The sequence below is a fragment of the Tenrec ecaudatus genome, chromosome X (assembly GCF_050624435.1).
Source record: "Tenrec ecaudatus isolate mTenEca1 chromosome X, mTenEca1.hap1, whole genome shotgun sequence".
NCBI classification, from domain to species: domain Eukaryota; kingdom Metazoa; phylum Chordata; class Mammalia; order Afrosoricida; family Tenrecidae; genus Tenrec; species Tenrec ecaudatus.
In genome coordinates, this window is record NC_134548.1 from 128,036,085 (window position 1) to 128,062,725 (window position 26,641).

General features: G+C 47.2%; 1 protein-coding gene across 2 annotated transcripts in view; it reads right to left on the minus strand.

Moving 5' to 3' along the window:
* DOCK11 (dedicator of cytokinesis 11) overlaps positions 1-26,429 on the minus strand; it is a 232,006-nt gene extending 205,577 nt beyond the window's left edge. For both annotated transcript variants that reach the window (XM_075539220.1, XM_075539219.1), the window contains exon 1: positions 26,098-26,429. In XM_075539220.1, coding sequence (XP_075395335.1) covers positions 26,098-26,199 — 102 coding nt within the window. In that variant the 5' untranslated portion in view covers positions 26,200-26,429. The remainder of the gene's footprint in view (positions 1-26,097) is intronic.
* Positions 26,430-26,641: the final 212 nt, after the last annotated feature.

Here is a 26,641-nt window from a genome sequence, read left to right on the forward strand (position 1 = left end):
AAAGACGGCAGTCATACATGTGCCATAGCGTTTTGAGAAAATCTGAAATACTGTGAGAATTACCCCATGGTGGCAGACGAAAATTGAGATCATGCTCTTGGGAAAATGGCACTCCATGGTAGGCTGGTTCCGACACATGATGGCCCCAGCAACCTCCCATTTTAGGGGGAGGGACTCAATCATCTGTGAAGAGCAGTGATTGGCCTGGGGCGTGAATGACGTAAACTGACAATAGGCTAGGCCTCCACCCCCTCAATAAGAAGGCCTCTGCCCAGTCTGATAGGCAGAGACCGCTAGGGATGGATGGGTGGCAGGTAGGGGTGGATGGGTGGCAGGGCCGTTTGTTTTTGGTTTGACTCCCTCCTTTGATCCCTGACAAAACCTATCCATTTTACCAAGAACAATTTCTAACAGAGTTTTGATTGATTTCTTATAGTCTGACTCTAGAGGTACACTGCTGATGTCATTTAAAATATTTTTAATATTTTAATCTCAAAAATATTTTAATCTCTAGTTTCTTGAGCTATGACTATAAACAAACAAGCAAAACAGCTCGTTCTTGTGTTATCACCATCCTTGTCCCACTTTGTCCTTAAGTAGATTTAATCCATAAAACAGAAAATCGGTGGAAATAGATTCTCTGCTGCTTTCAATTCCAGCAGTGGTTCTAAAAGTAACTCCCTTGAGATTTGGGGATGAAACCAAGGAAAACAACTCTCTTTTCGCTCTGTCAAGCCAGGAAGCTACCTGGCCCGCCTCCACAGGCAGTTTGTTCTTTTATGTAGCTCCCTCTGAATAGCACAGATGTTGCCTAGTTCCCTCTCTACAGTCCCACAAACCCAGCTGACCCCTCTCTAAGGCCCCAACCCTGTGAGGCACATTCCCCGTAAACAAGGCCGTTCAGCTGGGGGTCAGTAGAAAGAGGACACACCACCACCACCACCACCCTCCAACCCCGGCTCCGAAGAGAAAGTAGTAGTCCATCAGCAAGTGCTTGCACGCACATACATATACACACCAGGTTGAAGAGCAAGCATCCAAAATTTAGAGTAAATTCTGTCTTCTATACAAGATTTAAATACAACCACTATTATTAATCCTTTCAGAGTTTACAAATGCGGGGAAATTAGGCAACAGTAGAAATATATTCTTCAATTTTGGAAAACATAATGGCAGGGGAAAGTATGTGAAGTTTTTCATTGAGGTGGATGTTAAGGGCAATTAAGAAAGCTGGTGAAGCTGAGAATTAACCATGGGCCTGCTAACCACAAAGCAGTTCAAACTCATCCCCGGATCCAGGGGGGTGTACCTATGGAGTCTCAGAAACCCTGTACAGGGTCGCTAGACTTCAAAATGGACTCAATGGCAGTAGATTTGGTCTGGGGGTCAAGGGGAAGGGGAAATACAAAAGACAGAGGCTTATGGTGAATGTGTATTTTTTCCTCTACAATTATTTATACCAAATCTGGGAGCTCCCTGGGCCTTTTACATAAAGATTTTTGTTCTCAGTACATTCCAGCCAGAGCAGTTATTCATGGGCCTAAGAAAAAAGACAGACTGCGTCTAGGAGAAATATGACCATGGCCAGTGAGAAGTGATGCAAAAATAGAATCTCTGATGGCGTGCTTCTCCATGGCAGTGCCACTCTGCCATCAGGTCATCACCGATATGATCCTGGCCAGTCAGTGGGAGGAGGCTTCCTGCGGTCTCCCTCCCCCCCTCCCCCCTCCCCCTCTCCCTCTTCCTCTCCCGGGAATGGATTTGGTGGGGAGAAGCATCAGTTTATTTCTCAACTGCAATAACCAGGAAGTCAGAAGGAGCTACAAAGTAACATCCCAGGCCTTCTTTCTGCTTCTCCACCCAGGTGCTTGAGACACCCATTTCTTGGAAGCAGTCCTGAAATTACCTTGCATACACAGGAAGGTCATGCCCAGCCTAACTTGATCTTCAGGATTGGTGAAACATCTCGCACACAGGACATGTGAGAGGTGTCTTGGGGTTTGTCGGCTGAAGAGTTGTTCTCTATGATATGAAACCATCACTTTCTCTTTTAAAGGCACACACACACAAACGTTCACTCTGCTCTTTCTTTAGTCGAGGGTGGAAAATTCCATAGGCCTGAGCTGGCTACGTGCCTGCTAAGTGTCTGGCCAGTTTGTACCCTGCAACACCTCAAGTCTGCAAGCAGTGCCCACTCCAAGATCTCCAGACTGAAAGGAGGTCTGTGTGGGAATATAATTTTAATGAAGAATTTAAGAAAATATCCAAATTGAAATTGCAGACTGCAACTTTTGGACTCCTTTCCACCAAAAAAGAAGACGAAGAAGAAAGCAAGCTAAAAATGGGATTGTGATTGTGTTCTGATTCAGTGAAAACCTTTTTACCTAAGCTCCCAGTTTCCCAGCTATCAGATCTCCTGTGTCTCCTTCACCATGATGTCAGACCCTATGTTGGGACATTCTGACCCTAGGATTTCACCAGCCCTTCACCTTGAGCAATGACTTGTGTGAGAGGCAAGCATATCTCCAGACCCTGGGAATATGAGGAGCTTTAAAAAGTTCATAGGAAAAAAATGGCTGAACTTTTGAAGCCCCTTTGTATGGTGCCTTCCTTACATGGTGGTTATAAAAAAGGACTTTTCAGATGTGAATGAAAATGTTTGCAACAGGGAGATAATCTGCGTGATTCAATTGTCCAACCTGATCACGGGATCCTTTGAAGAAAAAGACAAAAGCAGGAGGGTCGGAGGCTGAGGAGGAGGAGAATGATGGAACGTAAGATCGGAGTCAAATGATGTGGAACAGATTCAGCCAGCCACTGTTAAGGATGGATGAAGGAAGGGGCCACAAGCCAAGGAATGCGTGGAGCCTTGAGAAGCTGGAAAAGGCAACGTTAACGGATTCTCTTCTAGGGCCTCCAAAAGGAACTAGTCCTCCTGACACCTCAATTTTAGGTTTCCTGACCATCAAAACAGTGAGAGAATACACTTGTGTTGCTTTGTGCGCAATTTGTTATGGAAGCTGCAAGGGGAGTGAATGATTTAATGTGGCTCCTCTAGTCAAAGTATCAACTCCCACTAAAGGACCTTTCCCTGCATGGGTCTGGCATGGTGGGGAAGATCCTGATAGGATTAACCTGTGAGTAATTGCAAACAGGATCCCTTGGAGTACCACCCAGCTGTGTATAAAGTAAGCCCTCTGAAATGCAGGAGGGATCTCATTACCAGCAAGAGCCAGAGCCAGAAGTGGCTCGGAACCCAAGATTCCTGCACAGTGATCCTCCTGGATCCAGAAGACAGCTATGCCCTCAGAGGAGCAGCAGCAGAACCAGGGGCTAAAGCACAGCAGAGAGTGATGGACTCTTCCCCCCGCCCCCCGCCACACACACACACACACACACACACACACACACACACAGACCAAGTAAACCTCAAGTCCAGTATTTCTGGGTAGCAGGCTGGCTTGTGGAGTGAGGCTCCTCTGGGCACTTAATTGGGGAAGGGGAGAGCTGAGTGTCTTTGGGCTGAGGCTTACTGGAGTGGGTGCCTCTGGGCACTAATTCAGGGAGCTGGGTTTGCTGACCCTAGGAGTTTAAGATGAATGTCTTTGGGTTGAGGCTCATAGTGACTAGTATGCCCCTTTGGGTTCTATTAGCAGCCCTGAAAGAACTTTGTAACACATGCTGATGAACAGCTGTATCCTGAGTATTTCACGCTTGCATTACAATCTGTGAACTTCCTTACTAAACCTTTTAATCATGAGTTTTGTCAGAGTTCTGTGTAGACATTGCAATGGATATCAGAACTTAGAGGTAAACTAAAAAACAAATAATGCACTGCCATCGAGTCGATTCTGACTCACAGTGACCCTATAGGGCAGATCAGAACTGGCCCTTTGAGTTTCCAAGACTGTAACTCCTTATGAGAGTAGATAGTCTCATTTTTCTCCCCAGGGAAAGGCTGGTGGTTTCTCAGTGCCAACCTTGGGGTTAGTAACCTATGCACCACTATAATATAAGAAGCAAATCAGCGATTACTAAGATAATACAGCCATCCCCATAAACAAATAGACCCTGACTCTAATTCAAATGTCAGCAGGGCCTCTTGCTGTACTGCCTCATGCTAGGCACTCTGCCTTCTCAAAGCAGACACTCCTTTAGTTCACAGTTCTGCTCTTGATGCTCTCAAGCTGTTTTATGCTTATGGTGTGAGGTATGGTACCCCTCCTCAGCAGGTGCAGCAACAGGGCTAGAAATCACACCTCAAGAATGTGAGCAACTGTCCAGAAAAATCAAGGCAGGATTCAAATACGGAGTAGTAAGGCTCAACATAGGGATACAGTCATTGGGACAAATGATACAATGGTGCAAGATCAAGGATGAAAAAGCAGCCAACTGGAAATGGCCTTTAGAGATAGGACAGAACCAGCAGCCTGGATGGCTGGAGGCTGAGATTAAGTTCTGAATAGGAGAGTCATTTATAGTGTCATATAGGCTGCAGGTCTCTGAGCTCCCAGAGGTGCTGACCTAAAGTGGATGTCTAAGTAGCTCCAGCTCCATCAAGACAGGAGGGAGAAGGGAGGGAGGGAGAAAAGAGCTGAGTTTGTTATTACAGGATGGAGGCAAAAAGGCCTTGCTGGCTTCCTCAGCTGGCTCTCCTGGTCAGGACTCTACAGCCCTTCTGGAAGGAGCAGATGTAGGCAAAATGACTCTGTAAGTAGTCAAGTCGGTAAAGGAGCAATCCCCCACTTCCTTTGCCCACAAACTGTGGTGCCATAAACACTTGGCTGGGCACGAGGAGGGCTCTTGGGTCCTGTGAGCTTTTAAGTAATCGTTCAATTTTGACAAGAGATTCAGACCTTGCTAACTCTGGGTGGTCAGATAGCCACTTTCTTGCTCACTGCCATTGACTAGATTTCAACGCATAGCGACCCTATAAGACAGAGCAGAACTGCCCCTGTGGGTTTCCCAAGGCTAAATGTTCGCAGCAGTAGAAAGTCTCATTTTTGTCCCAAGGAGTGGCTGATGCTTTCAAACTCTGGACACGGTGACTAGTAGCCCAACCCATAACCACCAAGTCACCCCAGAACAGTGGTTCTCAAGCTTCCTAATGCCATGATCCTTTAATACAGTTCCTCAGGTTGTGGTGACCTCCAACCATAACATTTTTGTTACTATTCATAACTATAATTTTGCTACTGTTAAAAATCGGGCGACCCCTGTGAAAGGGTTGTTCAATACCCCTCCCCCCCAAAAGGGGTCGCAACCCACGGGTTGAGACCTGCTGCCCTAGAAGGTGGCATTCTCTCCTTTGGGTCCGTAAGAAATCATGTGATGCACACAAGCATGAAAGACCTGCTAAATCTAGGAAAATACATCAGCCACTAATGCCAGCCACACTCTCCCATTCCCACCACAAGCGTGGTGACAACAGGGCCTGCGAGGCATGAAGTCAGCAGTCTCCCAAGCAGGAAATCTGGAATGAAAAAGGAAGACATCCAGAGTCACCAGGCTGCTGAGAGGTGGGCAATTCCCATTTACTCCCTGTTCTGCAAGAGAAAGAAGAAGCTGTCTACCCGGGCAGAGCTTTAGAGCAGCAAGCCCTACGTGAGTGCTTCTACTCGACCCTAGAGGGTCTCGGAGTTGGAAGCAACAGAACGGCAGTGGGATCAATTTGGAATATTAGAGGTAAGGAAAGAAAGATCTATGCTGTTCTTTTTGGATACCTCTAACCCACTTGAAATTAAAAACCTTAATAGCTCCATGAATTTGATCCCAGGCACCTCTGTAGACCCCTCCACCTCCATAGTCAAATTACAAAGAAAGGAAGAACGGCCAATTGCAAACAGGTGTGAAAATCCTGAAGCATAACTGGCTGGGCCCTCATTTCTCAGTACATCTATTCCTATCCTCACCTACTTTCTCACTGAGACCTAAGCTTCATCAGAAATAAATGTTTCCTAACAGAAGATCATCGTCCTTATTCTGTGATGCTCACCTTCCCAACACAATAGCTGAAGACAAATGGGTGCATAAGCAAATGTGGCGAAGAAAGCTGATGGTGCCCGGCTATCAAAAGATATAGCGTCTGGGTTCTTAAAGGCTTGAAGGTAAACAAGGGGACATCTAGCTGAGAAGCGACAAAGCCCACATGGAAGGAGCACGCCAGCCTGTGTGACCAAGAGGTGTTGATGCAATCAGGTATCAGGTATAAACCCAAAGCAAACAATCATATCAATAAGAACAAGGGGAGTCTGAGTGGAAACACAAAGCCCATCTGTAGACAATTGGACATCCCCTCACAGAAGAGTCATAAGGAAGAGACGAGCCAGCCAGGGTGCAGTATAGCACCAATAAAACACACAACATTCTTCTAGCTCTTTAATGATTCCTCCCTCTCCTCCCCTCACTCTCATGACCCTTTCTTGTACCTTACACATCCAACTAGACCAGAGCATGTACACTGGTACAGATAAGAGCTCTCAACACACGGAAACCAGGACAGATGAGTACCTCAGGAACAATAATGGGAGCAACAATACCATGAGAGTAGAGGGAAAGTAGGGGGGACAAAGGGGGAACCAATCACAATGATTGACATATAAAACCTTCCACACACACACACACACACACACGGGAGATGAACAATAAAAGTATGGGTGGAGATAGCAGAGTGTAAAAGACGAAAATAATTTATTATTTATCAAGGGTTCACGAGATTGGGAAAGGGAGGAGGCAAAAAAAGAGGAGCTGATTACCAAGGGCGCAACTAGAAAGAAAACGTTTTGAAAATGATGACAACATATGTACAAATGGGTTTGATGCAATTGAGGTATGGATTCTTATGAGAGCTGTAAGATGAAAGGAGACAATAGCATAAGATATGAAATAACAATAATATCAATGATCAAGGATTGATGAGGGTGGGAGGATGGGAGATGAAGGGGGGAAAAGAGGAGCTGATACCAAGGGCTCAAGTAGAAAGAACATATTTTGGAAATGTTGATGGCAACATATGTACATATGTGCTTAATACAATTGAATGATGGATTGTAAGATTTGTAAGAGCCCCCCCAGTAGAATGATTCATAAAAAAAAATAAAATGTCATGGTATGAAAAAATGAATTTAAAAATAGCTGTAAGAGGTCCCAATAAAGTGATTTATTTTTTAAAATCATCTTCCTTAAGCCTCTGGCAGATCCACTCTACATACAGGCGAAGGAATCGAACAGCTTCACTCTCAGACAGAGATTATTGTAAAATTGATTATGGTGGATCAAACCATGGTAAAATATGATTAAAAAAACAACTTAAATATGGAAGTGCATATGTTAATTTTCTATCAATAAACCTATTAAGAAAAAAGATCATCAGCCCCAAATCCAACACACACACATTTTGTCCCTGTCTTCTTGTCATTTGATAAGTGTGGGTGACACAGGTCCCACCTACTCAAAACCATACCTCTGTTTCCCCATTTCTAAACCCCGGATAGCAACAATGTGGCAGGCATTTACTAACCAACCGATGGCACTTGAACTGTGCTCCATAGGGGCTACAATGGTGGTATTCCGATGTACCATGTTTCCCCGAAACTAAGACACAGTCTTATGTTTCTTTTTCCTCAAGAAGTCACACGATGGCTTATTTTCTGGGGGTGTCTTATTTGTATTAAGTATGGTACGACAATCTACATTGATTCACATGTTGTGAAGTCGTTGTCTTCTGGAACATCGGCCCCCGTGCTGAGTCCCACGGTAGCGCCAGCTTTCCTCCTTCCCGAGGACACGCAACGCCTCGGGCAGAGCGTCCTGCTCCTCACGTCGTTGGGGAGACCCGGACTCGCACTGCCTGTGTCTCCCGCTCTGCCTCAGCTCGCGCACAAGGACCAGGACCTGCCAGGGCAGCCGACCTGGTGGATGGGCAGCCCGCCCCTCTCCCGTCCCCTCCCAGATGGCAGCTGTCCCCATGGGGCCGACGAGAAGGGCTGCGCGTCTTCGGGACCGCCCTGCACCTGTGCGCTGCAGAGCCACACCTCTCACTGTGTCACATTTTCGGGCGATGGCTTATATTGCGCAAATGCTTAGAAATCCTGCTACGGCTTCTTTAGGGGTGTGTCTTATTTTCGGGGAAACACGGTAGAATGCCAGGCCTTTCTTCCAAGGGAGGACTGAAGCCTCCAACCTTTCTGCTCCCTGCCGAGAGCGAAACTGTTTATGCCACCCACCGGGTGGGCACTTGACAGGATTCACTGGCAGTTAACTGGTTTGGTCTTTTAGTTTCAGGACGCACGGAGTCATAGACGGATCACCGACTTCAGAAGATTAAAAACCTAACCAGCACTTGCCAGCCAGCGCCCAGTGATGGTCATCTCTTGGGACACAGGGCACAGGTGCCCCAACACGGGGGGCAAGAGAAAGCCCTCTCCCAAGAAGCTGGAAGGATGAGCTGGGCGCCCGGCTGCCAACACTGATTGACCCAACTCCGCATGCACACAGTTCCTGTGAGGAGGCGACAAGCAGTACCGGGCCGAGGCTGGACGTGGGGAACTTCTCCCAGGGTGCCAAGTGCTGGGCCCGCCACACAAGGATCGTCCACGTTGTCTTCAGTGCATCCCACAATGACTGTCCACATCAAGACCCTGGGGCAGAACTGCACCGCGCTCATCGACAGCACCACCCACCGCGCCGCCAGGGGCACAGGTCCATGGGGCGCTGCCCTGGGGCTGGAAGAAGGGGGCTAAACTCATACCCGCAGAGGAAGAGATATTAGGAAACGATAGAAGAAAAAAAAATGTCAAAATCGGCCGTCTTGTGGAGGAGCATGGAGCAGGGCAAGCTTCTTGCTGGGACGGCTTCAAGGCCAGGCCAGCGTGGCTAGAGGGAACGGAGCTGGAGTCCTCTCTGAGGAAAATCAGAGCCCCAAAAGTCAAATAAATCCTCCCATCCTAGTACAAGGATTAAAGGTGTTTATTCTTTAAAAAAACAAACACCACCACAACAAAACATCAAGCCAAATTCCCTGCCATCAAGTCGATGCTGACTCATAGTGGCCGTCTAGGACCGGGTCGACCTGCCCCTGTGGGTCTCCGAGGCTGTAACTTTCTACGGGAAGAGAATGCCTTGTCTTTCTCCCCTTCAGATCAGGGCTCGAAAAATCCAAGGTAGTCTCATCTTTCCGAGGCAGCCTACACAAACAAACTCTGTAACCTCTTGACAATGACTGCTCGGTCCTCACGGAAACACTTCACATCAAGATGTTTTGTCTTCCTCACTTTGAAGAGCACTTGATTCCTGAGTTAAATCGTACTCCGTAAAATATGTCAGTCATGGGGACAGCAGCATGCTGAGAAGGCCGTGTCAGAAAGTCCTCCAGCACGGCTCAGAAGCTTGAAACTAAAACCCGATAGTAGCTGTCAAGAGAGGTAAATAAAACACATAACTTCCTATGAATAATAAACTCAGCGGGCAATAAAAATATGACAAAGAATTGAAGGAAATCATTAATAGCAAATGGAGACAGGTTTGCACGAAAGTTATGCTCAGACAATAGGTAAACCACAGGCTTCTGGAATAGTTGGCACGCTTGCCAAAGGATCTCTGCCGAGACTGTTCGCTCACTGGGTCTAGTAGAACTGAGCCTGCTCGTATAAAAGCAGAATAAAGCCATTGCCATCAAGTCCTTTCTGACTCATCATGACCTTACAGACCAGAGTAGACCTGTCCCACGAAATCAGACTGCAACTTTCTTTCTCCCATTGAGTAACTGGAAGGGGGTGCAAAGCATTAACTATTTGGTCAGCAGCAAAGGCACTGCACCACCAAACCCAACCCATTGCCATCACGTCTATTCTGACTCAGAGAGACCCTATATGGGGCTTATGAGACTTTAAATCTCATATTTCTCCCTCCAAGCAGCTGGTGGATTTGAACAGTCAATCTTGCAGCTAGCAACCCAATGCCTAACTGACCAGGCCACCGGGGCACCAGAAGAGCTGGCTAGTAAAGTACCTTAAAGCCTTAAGAGCCCTTTAAGCTTTAAAATGTTGCCTATGAAATCCAGGATAGGTTAATCTATAGAGACAGTAAGTTTATAAAGAGTTTCTTGGGGGTCTGGCAGGGGAGGTTGGAGGGAAATGAGGAGCTAATAACGATGAGTACAACAAAGAAAATGTTCTTAAAATGTATGGTGGTGATGACTGTACAGCTCTTAATGACTATACTATTGAATGTTATAATATGTGAATGATATGGCAACAAAATTGTTTAACACAATGTTAAAAATATTTTTTCACAGACATACTTGTTTAAAAACTAGATTTTATAAAACGTATTCTAATATTTGTGGGTACCCAAGAAAACACCAATGCTCGTTTTTTTTTTTTTTTGCTCATTTGTTTTTTTTTATGTGAGGGGCTAGTGTATTTGAAGTCCACCCGGTCAGACGGTTAATCTAGCTTTCTATAATGAGGTTCTGAAAAGATTTCTCAGTAGTGTGTGATTTTTAAAAAGCCCTGATTTAACAGATAATGGACCAATAATGAGAGTAGTGATACCAGGAGGGTAGGGAGAAGGTGGAGGGAGAAGGGGGGAACCTATCACAATGATCTACATATAACCCCCTCCCAGGGGGGATGGACAGTAGAAAAGTAGGTGAGGGGGAACACTGGTCAGTGTAAGGCATGAAAAAATAATAATTTATAAATCATCAAGGGTTCATGAATAAGGGAAGGAGGGTGGGGAAGGGAGGAAAAATGGGGAGCTGATAACCAGGGCCTCAAATAAAAAGAAAATGCTTTGAAAATGATGACAACATATTTACAAATGTGCTTGATACAATGGATGGATGTATGAATTGTGATAAGACCTATAGGAGCCCCCAATAAAATGATTTTTTCTAAAGGCCTGTTTTGTGACAGACGGGACTGATTTTGTCACCATGACAATGTACCGGCTCACGCAGCCATCTCAATGTGCCAGTTTTGGGCCCAAACCTGCATGCCTCTCTTGCCCCACACACTTTACTCGCCTGACCTTGCTCCATGGGACTTCTTTTTGGTTTATGAGGATGAAGAGGGGCATGAAAGGACAGTGATTTGACAACGTAGAAGAGGTCAGGAAAAAAAAACAAGGGAAATGCAGTCAACCCATCCAAACAGATGAGTTTGAAAAATGTTTCTAAGAATGGAATACCAGATTTGACAAATGTATTAAGTGTAATGGAGAATATTTTGAAGGTGATAGATAAGGTTGCTTTGTAAAAAAAAAAATTTAACTACATAGCTTTGAAGAAACGCATATTTTTGAAACTCTCGTGTGTGTCTGTGTGTAGACACAGATACATATATATGGTACGTGTGTAAGAGCTTCACAAAATTCAGGGGAAAATAGTATTGATAGCTAAGGACATTTTTCCACAAAAATTTTAAGGCCCCTCATTTAAAAAAAACATTTGCCAATTGAACATTTTTCTATGTACAAGTCAGTGACACTAATTATGTTCATCATGGTTTCACAGATGGTTATGTAACTATCACCACTATCATGTTCCAAATTTTTCCATTACCCTTAAAAGCAGCTCAATGCTTAATAAGCAATGAGTTTCCTTTGCCCCCTCCTCCCCATAATCATGTGTCTCTTATGTAAAGGTCTATTCAAGAAATATCATGTACCACACTCTTATGCAAATAATGTGTGCATCGCCATTTTTGCAACCCATGCAACTCTGTTCTATGTTACTGTCCTGTGTGCATGCTATGCATGTCATATGCTGTTGCTGTTATTACTGTTAGGTGCCACCAAGTCCGCAGAGCGAAATGTCACCCAGATCTGTGCCATCATCACACGGTTCCTGTTGCAGTCACTGGGTCAGCCTATCTTGGGCGGGTCCTTCTCTTTTTCACTGTCCTTCTACTTCCCCAAGCATGATGTCCTTCCCCAGAGATTTGTCTCTCCTGACAACAGGTCTCAAATATGTGAGACGCAATCTCGTCATCTGTGCCTCTAAGGCACTTTCTCACCGTACTTCTTTCCAAGACAGATTTATTTGTTCTTTTTTTTGTTGTTTATTTTTTTGAGTGTGTTTTTAGTCCGCATGAGATATGGGTCAGGCAAAGAGCCAGGATACAGAGTATGTTATCACACTTTGCCACCTCTCGAAGAAACAAATGCAGTGGTAACAAATAAGAGAATGGACAAGTTTCTTCAATTGGTAAAGAAATTTAATCCTTCTTTTCTGGAGGCAGGAACCTTTGAGATAGAGATCTGGCATAAGATAGTCAATACCTTAAGAAAAGCTCACAGGGAAGGACAGAGCATAACCATGGAGACCTGGGTTCTATGGGTGCAGATTAAAGCAGTGTTGGAGCCACTGCAGGGTGAGAGAGTAAAGGAACAAGTCCAGCAGAGCAGTGAGAAGCCTATCAGCTACATAGACTTACATCAGGTGAGAGGCAGGCAGAATGAGTATCAGGCAGATGAGAGGAAGTCTGAATCAGAAGGCCATATCAGACTAGAAGCGTCTGCGCCACCACCAGAGTATTGCGTAGGGAATCACAATACTCTATTTGTTCTTTTGGCAGTCCACAGTACGTTCAATATTCATCACCAACACCTTAATTCCAATGCCTTAATTTTTCTGTGGTCTTCCTTATTCACGGTCCAGCACGTTATATGCATGTGCGTGGTATTTACATAGACCCGTTATGTGCCCAAGTACAGTAAGTGGAATCATGCAATAGGTGACCTGTGACAATCTTGTTTCTTTTTTTCTTTTCTTTTTTTATATTTTATTAGGGGGACAATCTTGTTTCACTCAGCATGATGTTCCCAAGGTCTATCCATGGACGGTAGCAATCTATCAGGACTTCATTTCTCTGTATGGCCAAGTAATGTCTGGTGGTGTAGTGGTTCTGAGTTGAAACCACCAGCTATTCCTCGAGGGAAACATGGGCTTTCTACTCCTGTAAAAAGTTCTAGTCTCAGAAACTCATAGGGGCACTTCTACCTTGTCCTATAGAGTGGGCTGAGTCATAACTGACTCCATGGCAGTGAGGATTTTTTTCGTTTATTTAATTTTTTTTAAAAACAGTGTTTCTTTGTATCCATGCATTTAATTTCATTTATCCATTCATCTATTGATGGACATTTCTCAGGGCTCTTCTTTGGGGGCTTAGTAATATTAAGGCATTCATTTTCAAAAATTTATTTCAAAAAGTGGGGATTCCTGAGTGAAAAGGATTTCAATTATTTGAAGGAAGAAAGGAAAGAGCATTGTTCTATTTCCTATTGGGAGTCCAGTTCTCCCCTCTCCCCACCCCCCTTTGTGTAAATTGCATTGAACAGTCGGATTACCATAAAGGGGCTTGCTCCTGCCAAAACCACACCCTAGCCTCCCCAGGCTAAGAGCGCCTTTGTCTCAGCCTTAGGATGATGTGCTCTTCCCCATTCTAGGACTCCCTTTCCTAGGCAATCAACAGACTAGTGTGACTGAAGTAGAAATTGTCTAAGACCCAGAGTCCTAGCTCACATCCACCAGGCTTCTCAGTATGACTAAGTGGGGCTGAGAATGGATAAAACCAAGAACCAACCAGAAAGGGGACTGCCAGCGTATACTGCCAGAGAATGATTCTTGGCTCAGTCACATAGCTAGCTTGCTTGCCCTTTGGGGCATGATTTGGAACAAAGAAATGAAAAGGCAACGAAGGGTAGAAGGGTAGGGCTTCCCTTCTGCCCGTTCATTTAATTTTGGGGGAGGGGGTGCCTGCAGACTCTTCACACACACACACACACACACACACACACACACACACACACACAGAAGGAGGGCTAACCATCAGCTGAAGCCCTGCTCTTAATGTTCTGCAGGCAACATTTCTTTGAAGAAGCCCAGGAAAAGGTTACCCACACACCAGGAGGATTTAAGTAACAGGCACAGGGTCAGACAGCTTGTAAGTAGCAGAATCGAACTCTAACTAAGGGGAGTGTGTGCGTCTAGCGCCCACACTCCAAATTACTTTGCTCCCGGGATGAACTTCCAGGCCCCATAGCTACTAAATGAGATGGTCTCTTTGCCCTACCCTAGCTACTTTTCCGGGAAGGAGCCTCCAGGGAGGGCCTAGCAAGAATGGGTTGATAGAAATGAGAGCCCAACTTTAGCTCACCCTCCTCTGCACCCCTGATCGAAAGTAAATCAAGTCATTGATATCCGATGACAAAAAGTATAAAATCACCATTCCAGTGTACAGAAAAGGAGGATGGGCTCTACCTTCTCTCCCCCCCCACCTTCCCCCTGCGGTTTCTAGTCGCCCCCATCTGTAAAAACAAAACAAACAAAACCCAGAAGCCCCACCGGAGCTAATCAATTCTGCACACGATTTGCTGATAATTCTCTATCTCAGGAGAAAGCAAAAATCAAGTCGGTGAAGGGCTCCTCCTGAAAGGGGAGTTGAGGAAGGTGGCAACCACTTTTACAGCCCACCCTCCAAGTGAAGGGCTTGCCAAGGTCATCTACATATGAATGTCTCAGCAGGGGAGAACGTGAACAGGAAATCCTTTGTTCGCTCCATTCTCCGCAAAAGAAGGGCTCTGGAGTCAAACCTGTGTGAGAAAATGCTGTGTCCTCCATCTGCTTGGTACAGTGGAGGGGTGGAGAAAATAGGTAAAGCCCTGGAGATGAGATGGATTGACACAGGGCGGCATCAACAGACTGGGGCGGGACCAGTGCAGTGTCCTGTTCTGTTGTGCAGAGGGTCGCTATGGATGGGAGCTGAGTAGATGGCACTGAACAATAACAACATCTGCTTGGTGGAGATGAACACTATTCGTTCTGGGCATAAAGGCCACTTTCACCTATTCAGTTCCCTCCAAACAACTCCCTGGCAGCAGCCATCTAGTGGAGCCGACTCCTAAGGAACCTCTAGGGCAGGGCAGAACTGCCCCTGTGTGCTTCCCAGATGAAAGAGTAAAACGTCTTTCTCCTGTGGTGGACGGGTGCTTTCAGACTTGCAGCTGGCAGAGCACAGCCCAACTCCTAACCACTCTGCAATCAGTGCTCCCCAGGTGACCCAAAGCGACAGGGTAGGACAAAGACTAACTCCTCAAGTGAGTAGGCCCTGTCCTTTTCCCTACAGAACAAGCTGGTGGCTTCTAACCACTGGGCCACCAGGCCTTCCCGAGAGGGCCAACCTCTTGAAAACCCTGAAGGACCACAACAAAGAGCTAGTAGAGATGGGGAGTCAGACCCAAAGCAGAAGGGGAACCATCAACCTCCCACCATTTCTCTGGCAGTTGGGATTTGCATACATCTAATCTCCTGTGAAGGGCTGTGAGCCCATTACAAGGATCTACATGTGACCTCCTCCCTGAGGAATGGACAACAGAAAAGGGAGAAAAGGGAGACGTCTGACAGTGAAAGACATGACAAAATAATAATTTATACATTATCAAGGCTTCATGAGGGAGGGGGGAGCGGGGAGGGAGGGAAACAAATGAGGAGCTGATTCCAGGGGTTTAGGTGGAGAGCAAATATTTTGAGAATGATGAGGGCAATGAATGTACACATGGGCTTTACACAATTGATGTATGTATGGATTGGGATAAGAGTTGTATGAGCCCCAAATAAAATTATTTTTTAAACATTTTATTAGGGGCTCATACAACTCTTATCACAATCCATGCATATACATACATCAATTGTATAAAGCATATCTGTACATTCTTTGCCCTAATCATTTTCTTTCCTTTTTTTCTTTTTTTATATTTTATTAGGGGCTCATACAACTCTTATCTCAATCCACCCATATACATACATCAATCGTATAAAGCACATCCATACATTCTTTGCCCTAATCACTCTCAAAGCATTTGCTCTCCACTTAAGCCCTCTGCATCAGGTCCTCTTATTTTTTTTCCCTCCCTCCCTGCTCCCCGCTCCCTCATAAGCCCTTGATAATCCACAGATTGTTATTTTGTCATATCTTTCCCTATCCAGAGTCTCCCTTCACCCCTTTCTCTGCTGTTCATCTCCCAGGGAGGAGGTCACATGTGGATCCTTTTAATCAGTTCCCCCTTTCCAACCCACTCACCCTCCATTCTCCCAGCCTCACCCCTCACACCCCTGGTCCTGAAGGTATCATCCACCCTGGATTCCCTGTGCCTCCAGTTCCCATATGCACCAGTGTACATTCTCTGCCCTATCCAGTCCTGCAAGGTAGAATTCGGATCATGGTAGTTGGGGGGAGGAAGCATCCAGGATCTGGGGGAAAGCTGTGTTCTTCATCGGTACTACATCGCACCCTGACTGACCCATCTCCTCTCCTAAACCCCTCTGTGAGGGGATCTCCAGTGGTCGACATTTGGGCCTCGGGTCTCCACTTTGTTCTTCCCCCTTATATATATATTCTTTTTTTTTTTTGTATGATGCCTTATACCTGGTCCCTTTGGCACCTCGTGATCACACCGGCTGGTGTGCTTCTTCCATGTGGGCTTTATTGCTTCTGAGCTAGATGGCCGCTTGTTTTTAAAAGAGCTCTCAGCCAGCCTCTCTGGGCATCTAGGGAAGGAGGCGCTTCAGTCCATCCCTCAGTCCCATTGCTCATGGGAGGCAGCTGTGGTGCTGGCGCCTGGCAGACTCTGGAAGGAGGATCTGATCCTGCTCAGGGTGTGAACTAACTTCCCATCACCATTCTGAATGGAATTCTGGAATGGGCCTCCAGACCACTTCTCCACACCCAGCCTCCCACTTCCTGAATCACCCCCAAAGGTGTAAACCTCTTTAATCAGCTAATCTTGCCTGCCATCTCATCTCTGTTCCCACAGACCAGGAGGCCTTGACTGGCTCCTCCTCCTTTTCCTGACCCCAAGTGGAACACTTTTCCTCTGCGCCCTCAAATGTTAGTCTCTTGCCAAAACACAACCCTACCGCATTTCCTTAGAATATTCTCTCCATAAAAAAAAAAAAAAAAGAATATTCTCTCCAACACCTTGCTTAACTGACAATCTTTCAAGTGGTGGGGTTGCTCACCTCTCCCCCACCCCACCCCACCCCACCTTTCCCTCACACCAAACACTTCTCTCCCCCCTCCAGTTCACCAACACCTGACAAAACCTCTAAGGTTCCCTCTCATCAATCTCTAGCGCCCTCCTCTCCCCACCCCTCCCCCACCCTCCCATCCCCCCCAAGGGTCACCAAACCCTCTTGCTTTTATCACTGAAATGTGTCTTAGATCTGGCCCCCCTTATCTCCATTCTCATGGTCTGAGCCTGGTCAAACCTTTTTCTCTCTCTCCCGACCAAATACGCCAGAGCTTCAGAACGTTCATGGAGCAAAATCCATGATCTTTTCCTTAGTTTTCCACAAACTTGAGGGGACTTCAAAAAGTTTGTAGGAAAAGATACTGGCGAGTTCCCACAGCGTTTTGAAGCTCCCACATATTTAAACTAGCTTCATGACCTCCAGTCTCTTTCCCCAACACTCAATCCATCATCCTATGTATCATCTAACATGTTGCTGCCCATGTTTCCCACAGTGCCAGTTCCATTATCTCCGGTCCACTTGAGTAAAGGGCTGGGGGCTAGCCTGCTCGTCAGGTCATAGCCAATAATGCCTCTGGGTGAGCATGGCCTTTTCCTGAGGATTCTGGGAACTCCTGTCTTCCTCCCTGGCAGTGGGACAGTCTCTCCCTCTCTGTTTGACATTCCTGTTGACAAGCTACATGGAGGCATGCGGATGGCAGCCAGAGCCCTGGAGCTGGAGACGCCACATGGAGAGAGCCAGGCCCGTGCTGAGAGGCTTCCCCAAGACTTTTCATCCACTGGCCTGTGATCTTCCTGCTTTCGGCCTCATTGCATGAGCTGTGTGAGAATTTATGGACTAGTATCAGGCAACTGGGATGATAGCAGACTTATGGGCTAATATCAGACTTAAGGACTTGATCTGGACTGGGCCAGGATGTTTTCTTAATATATAATTACTCTTAGCTATAAAACTCTCTCTTACATGAATGTCCCTGGCTTTGTTTCTCTAGTCAACCCAACCTAACACACCCACAAAACAAGTACTGCGTACCTGCTGTGTTCCAGGCACCATGAGAAGCACATGGAAAAGAGGTGAATACACACCCCCTGATTTGTAGGCATCCATGGGTTCGCCTCCAGAGTGGGAACCATCCCCACAGTAGGTCCTGTGATAGAGCTTCCTACAGAAGCGGTACTGCTTTCACTTTACCAGATCTCATTTCTGAAGCGTCAAGAATCCCTTCCACATCAGACACCTTTCATCCTCTCACCACCACCATGTACTGGGTTTATCCCCATTGCCAAGATGAGAACAGTGAGGTCAAGGGCAAGCTGGGCCACAGATGTGATTCAAACCTGCATGTGACTCTAGAGCAGCGGTTCTCAACCTGTGGGTTGTGACTCCTTTGGGAGTCGAAGGACCCTTTCACAGGGGTTGCCCAATTCATCACAGTAGCAAAATGACAGTTATGATGTAGCAACAAAGTTAATTTTTTGGTTGGGGGTCACCACAACATGAGGAACTGTATGAAAGGGTCGCAGCATTAGGAAGGTTGAGAACCACCGCTCTAGAGCGTTCTGCCTCTCCCAATGTCAGCAGCACATTGGAGACTTGAGGGGAAAGGCCAAACATGATAGAGAAGCTTCTAGAAACCGAACCACGTGAAGAAAGGAAGAGCGAGAGAATGAGGGAGGAAGGAAGGAAACAAGAAAGAAAAAGAGAGAGAAACTGGGGGCGGGGGGGAAGCGTCATGGCCCTGTGAAGCATTCGTTTGGTAGCCATTTCCAAATATTTGAAAGGTTGTCATGTGAAAGAGGAAGCAAACTTATTGTGAGTGGCTCCAAAGGGCAGAGGTCCTCCTCGGCTGTGGCAAAACTTAATCGCAGCTCAAAAACCTTGCTAACAGAGCCCTCTAACCACTGTACGGGTATAAGGAGAAAGCAAGTAGCCATTTGCCAGGGGAGACATTCTTGCTGTCAGTGAGCAACTGATAGAGATCAGTTATGTGCACATCAGAATTACCTAGGATGGCATTTTCAAAATACCGATGGCTGGCCCCACCCTAGTCTTAGTGACAACAGAATCTGGGGGGTGGAGACCGTTACTGCAACAACTGCAAAGGAGGAAATCCGTCTGTAAGCCGGTGCGCGGCGATCCTCCAAAGGAATAACATGAATAGCCAATTGCCATGTGGGAAACCGGTCAACTTCAAGAGTCATTGAAGCAATGCAAATGAGAACAGCGATGTGCCATTTCTCTCCTATCGGTGTGCCATGTGTATAAGAGACTGATAATACGCAACGCTGGCAGGGAAGAGGGAAAATGAACATCCTTAGACTCTGCTGGTGGAAGATTAAACGGGAGCGCTGCAGAGCAACTTGACCGTATATTTCATAGAAATTTTAAAGACTCAAATTACATCTAACCTTTGCATAAGCAATTCCATTGCTAGGAATTTAACAGAAGGGGACAATGTAGCAAATTTGAAAATGCCTACTCAAAGATGCTAATTTAATTATTGGTCATAACAGTGCTATCCCGGAGAACATTCAGTGATGATGAAAATGTGCTGTTCTGCACAGAGTCACTGGTCACTTCTGTCTACTGAGCACTTGAAGTGTGAGAAGTACAACTTAGGAAATTGATATTGTTTTACTTAAATTCAAATAGCTACATGTGGCTACCATTTGGACAGCTGTGTACAACACATCACAATATTAGAAAATAGCCAGACATCAAACAACAAAGTATGGTTGTCAATGGTTCACACATATTGGAATTTGAGGTAGTCATTAAACATAATTATGTAGCTTTGGTATTTATCATACTATTCTTACAATATGTTGTTAAGTGGAACATTAACTTTAAAGAGTTAACATGGTGCTATATTTGTTTCAATCCACGCATTGTTATGTGTGCCTGTGTGTGTGTGTGTGTTACACCCACCACCCGTCTGTCAGTTTGTCAGAGTGTAGTGGCTTACATGTTACTATGAGGAACTGGCAGTTCGAATACCACCAGGGTCATTCATAGAGGACAGATTTCAACAGAGCTTCCAGACTAAGACAGTCTAAGAAAAAAGGCCCAGTTGTCTATTTCAGAGAGTTAGCCAATGTTAAGGATCATAACAGATTTTCATCTGCTACACGGAGCCCTGATGGCACTGTGGACTAGGAACAGGGTTTCTAACCACAAGGTTAGTGTTCAAAACCACCAGCCACTCCACAGGAGAAAGATGAGGCTTCCTGTCTACATAAAGACTTACAGTCTCAGAAACCTTAACATGATTGCTACGAGTCAGACCCCACTCTGACAGTGGGTTATAGTGCTGAAAGGTAGCCCCCTACGTTGGAAGGCACCCAAAATACAACAACTGGAACAACGGAATCTAGGAAACGTGAGATGGCACACACCTAGGCAATGCTTTGTTCATTTGTACAAAAAGTAGCCATGACTTGAAGTGAACTCGTGGACCACATATATATACACAGAAAAAGTGTCAAAATATATACATCCATTTTCAAAGAGCATGCCATGAGTGAAGAGATGGTGATTATTTTCTGTTTTCTCAAGTACACATACATTTCTTAACAGAGCAATAAAGGATTTAAAGAAAGCTTACTGATGATTAAGAGGGTGGGAGTGGGGTGGGGGGAGTCAACCCACAGAATATTATGTTTACTAGTTTTTCTTAGAAACCAAATTCGACTGGACCAAAGAAACCCAAACCAGCGCTGTTCCCTTCATTCTGACTCATGGCGACCCCATGTGGCACACAGGGGAAGTGCTCCACAAGGTTTTCTCAGTGGTCTGTCCTTATGGAAACAGATTGCCAGCCCTTTTTCCCATTGTACAGCCAGGTAATTTCAAAGGGCCAAATTTAGGTCCCGCTCAGGGACCTTATACATTCTATGTGATGTTTAAGACAGGGTTCAGCAAGAAGGCTTCTTTGGTTTCAAAGCAACCTATGTGCGGGAAAGCCCCTCAAGGAGAGGCCAACTGAAAGAACAGTGCCCTCAGTCACGTTCAGGGGCCAACCTTGATTACCCTTTTTCCACATATAACATCTGCACAAAAACAGTACCCATCTGTATATAACACCCATAGCACTTAGAGAAAACTCATACAGGAGGGGTTGTGAAGTCCCTCCCCCCAAAATAACCCATATAACATGAACATTATTTGCATGAAATACCACCTCTCTTGGTTCAACTCATTCAGAGATCAGCTATCTGAACTAGAAATGTTTGGTGTCAAGAAGACTAACTTGAAACTAGGCATCAAAGGAGAAGCCGGGGGTTTTGTCCTATATTAAATACTTTCCACAAATTCCCTTGGGAGGAGGGAGCAGAATAGCCAATTTGGTTTCAGTCCTTTCCAAAACTTGAACGTAACAACATTCCACAAAAAGGTGGTTGTGTGCTGGGGGGTCAGCAGCTGCCGGTCCTTGTCAGTCATTCTCACCCTGTGACCAGCTTTTCCTAGTAGGTTAGACCCAGTGAGAAAGATTTTAGCCAGGGAACACTGCCAGCACTATCCTGCCTCAAGGAGCTATGCAGCCTGTAATAGGGAACAAGGCACGCAGGGTAAGCTCCAAGGCAGCAAACAGGATGGAATACCTACTAGGTGACTTTCTGCTAGAAGCCCTCGGGGTAGAGTGTTTACTTGCTGGTCAGAGATCTGCATGCTCAGCAGCTGGGAAACACCAGCAGCTTCAAAATCACCAGCAGCTCCGCAGGACAGAGACTGGGCTTTCTACTCCCATAAAACAGTTACCATCTCAAAACCCAGAGGGGGTTGCTATGACTCAGCACTGACTCCATGGCAGTGAGGCTGGGGGTTTTGTAGGCAACTTCCGGAGGAGCCCTGGTGGCCGCTAGTGAGTTACAAGTTGGGCTGTTAACCCCGAGGTCAGCAGCTGGAAGCGCCCAGCTACTCCTGGGGGGGGGGGGCAGAATGAAGCTTTCTACTCCCTTAGAGACTGAAAATCTCAGGAACCCACAGAGGCAGTTCTTCCCTGTTCTATAAGGTCCCTAGGAGTTGGCCCAGACTCACTGGCAGTGGGTTTAGGTAACTTTCCAAGAAGAGCCCTAGTGTCAAAATGGTTAAGCACTCAGGCGCTAAACAAAGGCTGAGAGTTCAAATCTACCCTGTGGGTGGGGAAAAGACCTGGCTTTCTGATCTCAAAAAGCTTTACAGCCACGGGAACCCTATGGGGCAGTTCTAATCCATCCTATAGGGCAGCTGTGAGTCAGAATGCACAACACAAGCAACTTTCCTAGGCCGACACTGCCATAACACAACCCCCGAGCAACGAACACAACCACCCCATCAACTGGATTCCGACTCACAGTGATAGAACTCTGTCTCTGGTTTCTAAGACCGTAAGTCTTCACTGCAGCCAACAGCCTCATCTTTTTGCAAGCGGGAACTGGAGAGGAGAAACAGCTGACCTTTCACAAGGTGACCTCACTCCAAAAATCAGAGCCCACCAGGGTGCCTTCTGTAATCAACTCCAACTCAACGGGTACCATCCAGTTGATGCCAACTCATAGTGACCCTAAAGGGCAGACTAGAACTGCCCCAGTGGGTTTTCTGCATTTTAACCGTGTACACATAGAAAGACCTCTCCATGAATAGCACACTTTCACGCTAGAATACTCCCACTCCTCCCCAACCTCCTCTTGGAGAAATACCTGCCAGTCGTAATACTGTTAACTGCCCTTTTCCTGGGTAAAAACTAACCTTCCTGAAAACAAACCAAAATGCCGAACTTTAAGGGAAAAATGCAGCCATGCAAGTAAGTCTCTGACTGCTTCATTGTGGAGTTAATAGATTCATGAAAGTGCTTCCAACTGAATGAAGGTTTGAATGCACGCTATATATCGCCCAGGCTTTCTGAGTTTTTCCAACACTGTGCAAAATGGAGTGATGTTAGCAACATGCCAGCAAGGGTATTAATGTAAAAAAAGGGGGGGTGGGAGAGAAATTGTAAACAGGAAACATGTAGTATCTTGGTTCAAGTTCCTGGGTTTGCCAAGTTGTGGCACAAGAGACCCCAGAGGAAGCTTGACCTGCTGCAGGCGGGAAGCCACCTCCTATGGAAGCTGTAAAGTGGAGGCCCTGGTGCTTAGAAAGGCAAGTGTAAGTTCTCCCTCAGCTGTTTCTACTATACCCTGTGCCTACTTCAATGGGGAAAAAATCTGAAGTTGGGGCAGCAGCTGCAGCATGCTGTGCAGGCTCTCTGGGCGCCTGGAGCTTTGCTAACTTTGGCTAACAGTTCTTTGTGTCAGGGAGACAAGGGCTGAGGAAGCGCTTCCCTCAGAAGTGCATACTCCATATGAGCCCTTTTATTTCTTAGTTGATGTCACTGCTTACAAAGAGCATTCCCTGAAGTGCTAAGAATAATCTAGAATGGATTTGAGGAGGGCTAATCGCAATAAGTACAAAAAATGAAGGAAATGTTCTCAAACGGATTGTGGTTGCCACATAGCACGACCCGTTTTTAAATCATATGCAAACCACTGACTTGCATGGTGCACCAAGTACATGGCAATGCACAGTGAAGTCAATAAGTAAAGCTCTCTGGAAACCAGCTTCTATAATGGCATAAAATGCACATTGTAAGAAGGGGAAAATGGTGATACCATGGGAAGACGTAAGATGAGAAGGCCAGGGGAGGATTTTTTTTTCATCTATTTTCATATAGTTCGGATTCTTAGGACAGTAGTAGTCTAAATGTGTACCTTGTAACAATATTCTTTAAGATTTATTAAAATAAATGAAAACAATAAAAATATGAAATGGATTTGTGCAAATGTGGGTCATCCTAGTGACAAGCACACGGATGAACGCACGCACAGTAAAGGTCAGAATTAATGAAAGTCAATGAGGAAAAGGTCATGTACACTCATGTTTAATTCGACGGCATCCAGATTTGCTCTTGCACCATGTAGGAGTCCAACCAACCTAGAGAATTCTGGTCACTGAGGCCACACCACCTTCTCGGGAAGGACTGGCTAGCAGACTGAGCACAAAGTGTCTGTCAGCACATTGCCTGGTGTCAATACAGAAAAGCAATGGCCTTGGCTCCAAGGAGACTAACTAGGCTGACAAGCCATCCGTGGCCCCTGGCAGCATCTGCGTAGCAAAATTCCTAGTCCCCTCTCAGGAACAGTTTTTCTAGCTTTGCCACCTGTGGCCAAAGGTTAGGAAAAGGCCGCGCGGCACCTGTGCAGCACAGAATTCTTTTTTTTAAATCTAAAAAACTGGGCAAGAATGCAAATGTTCTTTGGGGGGCAGCGGGGCACTGCTGAGGGTAAACAGGTCAAATACCAGTCATATCCCAGAGGAAGATCACTAAGTCCCATGTATTCTCTTGAGACCATCTGTCTGCATCTCACAGACACACACACACACACACACACACACACACACGATGTAGTTAGAAAACCCACCACCACTGCTCAAGATTGCTCTCTTTTTGTCCTTAAATTTTGGAAACTGGTTCCCTTCCTTGGCAGATGGAATCACTTGCTCACTGTCACCTCAGATAAAAAAGCCCTGATACAAATGCCCCAACACACAGCTTTGCCTTCCTCTCTAAAGGTCTGCGATGAAGTGAGGTTCCCAATGTGACTTCAGCAGGGCCTCAAAAACCCGAAATCACAGTGAAACCCATTAAAATAACATAAAAGGCCTGGGTTTCGATCCCCTAAACTGCAGGAGTCCACTTTTAAGGATCTGGTCTGAATAGAGAGATGGTTTTAAAGTCATTTGGCTTTCCACAGTTGTAGCTATTAGGGATCAGATCTTTATCTCAAAGGTACACATTTTACCTTTGATCCTCCTCCAGAGCTCCTACTAATGTCAACTGTCTCCACTGTTGGGAGCAAGCCCTTGGCCTCCCTTTAATGTTGGCTTTATTGCCGATTCTACAAGATTAACAGAAAAATTACAAGGAAAAGCTGTGAAGTTCCCTTTCAATGACAAGTTGTTCCAACAAAAAGAGCCTGCTCTTAAATGGTGAAAATGAAACACAGCAAACAGCACGGTGTAAGGTGGTGAAGAAACAAAAAGGGGGGGGGGGGTTGGCGGGAAAAATAACCAAACAAAAACACTAATTATGTGGTCCTCCAGTCTGGGAAATTGGCAAAGAGGGTCTTGAAAACAAGAAGGGGCAGGTGCTTGTTAGCACCCATTGGCTTTGCTGGCATCTACATGCACACAGGCTTGAGAAGGCTGCGGGTGGAGGTGGTGAAGAAAGGCTTCCCAGGGGGCCAGCTTGCTTGCCAATGCCCATCCCCCAGCCCTGAGGGCTTCAGAGGCACCTCCCGCACTGGGCTGTAGGGCTCTCACCCCAGGCCTGGTGCTCTCTTCCCCAACAAGCCCGCTCTTCCCCTAAAGCCTCACTGCCCCATCTCCTGGCCTCTGGAGCATTCCTAGATCCCAAGAGACACCCTCGCCCCGCAGCGACTAGCCCCACGCCCTATTCGCCCCCTAGAGCCCTGTTGTTTCTATTCCCTTCCTCCGCAGGAGCTGCACCCCTTTTCGCGCCCCCCCCTCGCCCCAATAGCAGGAGGAAGTCACTCCGCTTCCTCTGTTCTCACCGCCCGCCCGAGCTGGGGCGCCCGGGGCTTTTTGGGTGGGGTTCTTTTTTGTGTGTGTACTCGGTGTGTCTGAGCGCGCGCGACTGCACGGGTCTGTGCAAGATCGCCCAGCGCATCCTTCCGGCTCCGGCGGTGGCAGGTGCCGGTGGCCAGGGACTCGCGAGCTCGTGCGTGCCCTCGGCGCCGGCTTTGTGCCGGGTCTCAGGCAGCTCGACGTCCGCCCGGTCGAAGACACCCCCCCACCCCGCCTCCCGCCCGGGCCCCGGCTGCCAGCCTAGCCCGGCTCCCGCCTCCGCCGCGCCCCACCGCCCGAGCGCTGTCAGCGGCCGCCGGGGACCGGAGCCCGGCCAGCGGCCGCCGGGGCGCAAACTTCCTGGAGCGGAGCCAGAGCGAGCGCACGGCGCCCCGGCCCGCCGGGCGCTGCCCCGACCGCATGCCCCTCGACCCCCCGGGGCAGCCCGGCCCCCCACTCACCAGCACCACGGAGCTCCGCACGGCCTCCGACACGCTCTGCCGGAGCTCGGCCGCCGTGCCGGGCTTGCTGAGCCGCTTGGTGAATTTGCGCACTTCGGCCATGGCCGCGGCGGGCAGGGCTCGGCCGGCGCACTCACTGCCCCGGAGCCGGGCGGCCGCGGCGGCTCCCCGCGTCTCCCCGCCGGCCAGCGGGCCAAGGCGCACTCGGTGGCGGCGGGCGGCAGCTCCCTGCTCCCTGCTCCTCCTCCCGCCCGCGGCTCGGCCCGCCTCCCGCCTTCCCTCCTTTTATCGCCGGCTGGCGGCGCGGCACCCGCTGCCTCCGTTCCAGGGTGGACTCAGCGCTGAGCTGGAGCGAGAGGGTGTGTCCGGCTGGAAGGGTGTGTGGAAGGGGAGGGAGAACAGGGGGGCGGGGGGGCGCGGGTCACGAGGGAGGAGGGGAAGTGGCAACCGCTCGGGCTCCGCCCGCAGCTGATGTTTCTGGTGCAGCCGCATCCGGGAGTGAGATCTGGCTGCTTTTTCCTTTTTGTGTATTGGGGCGGGGGGG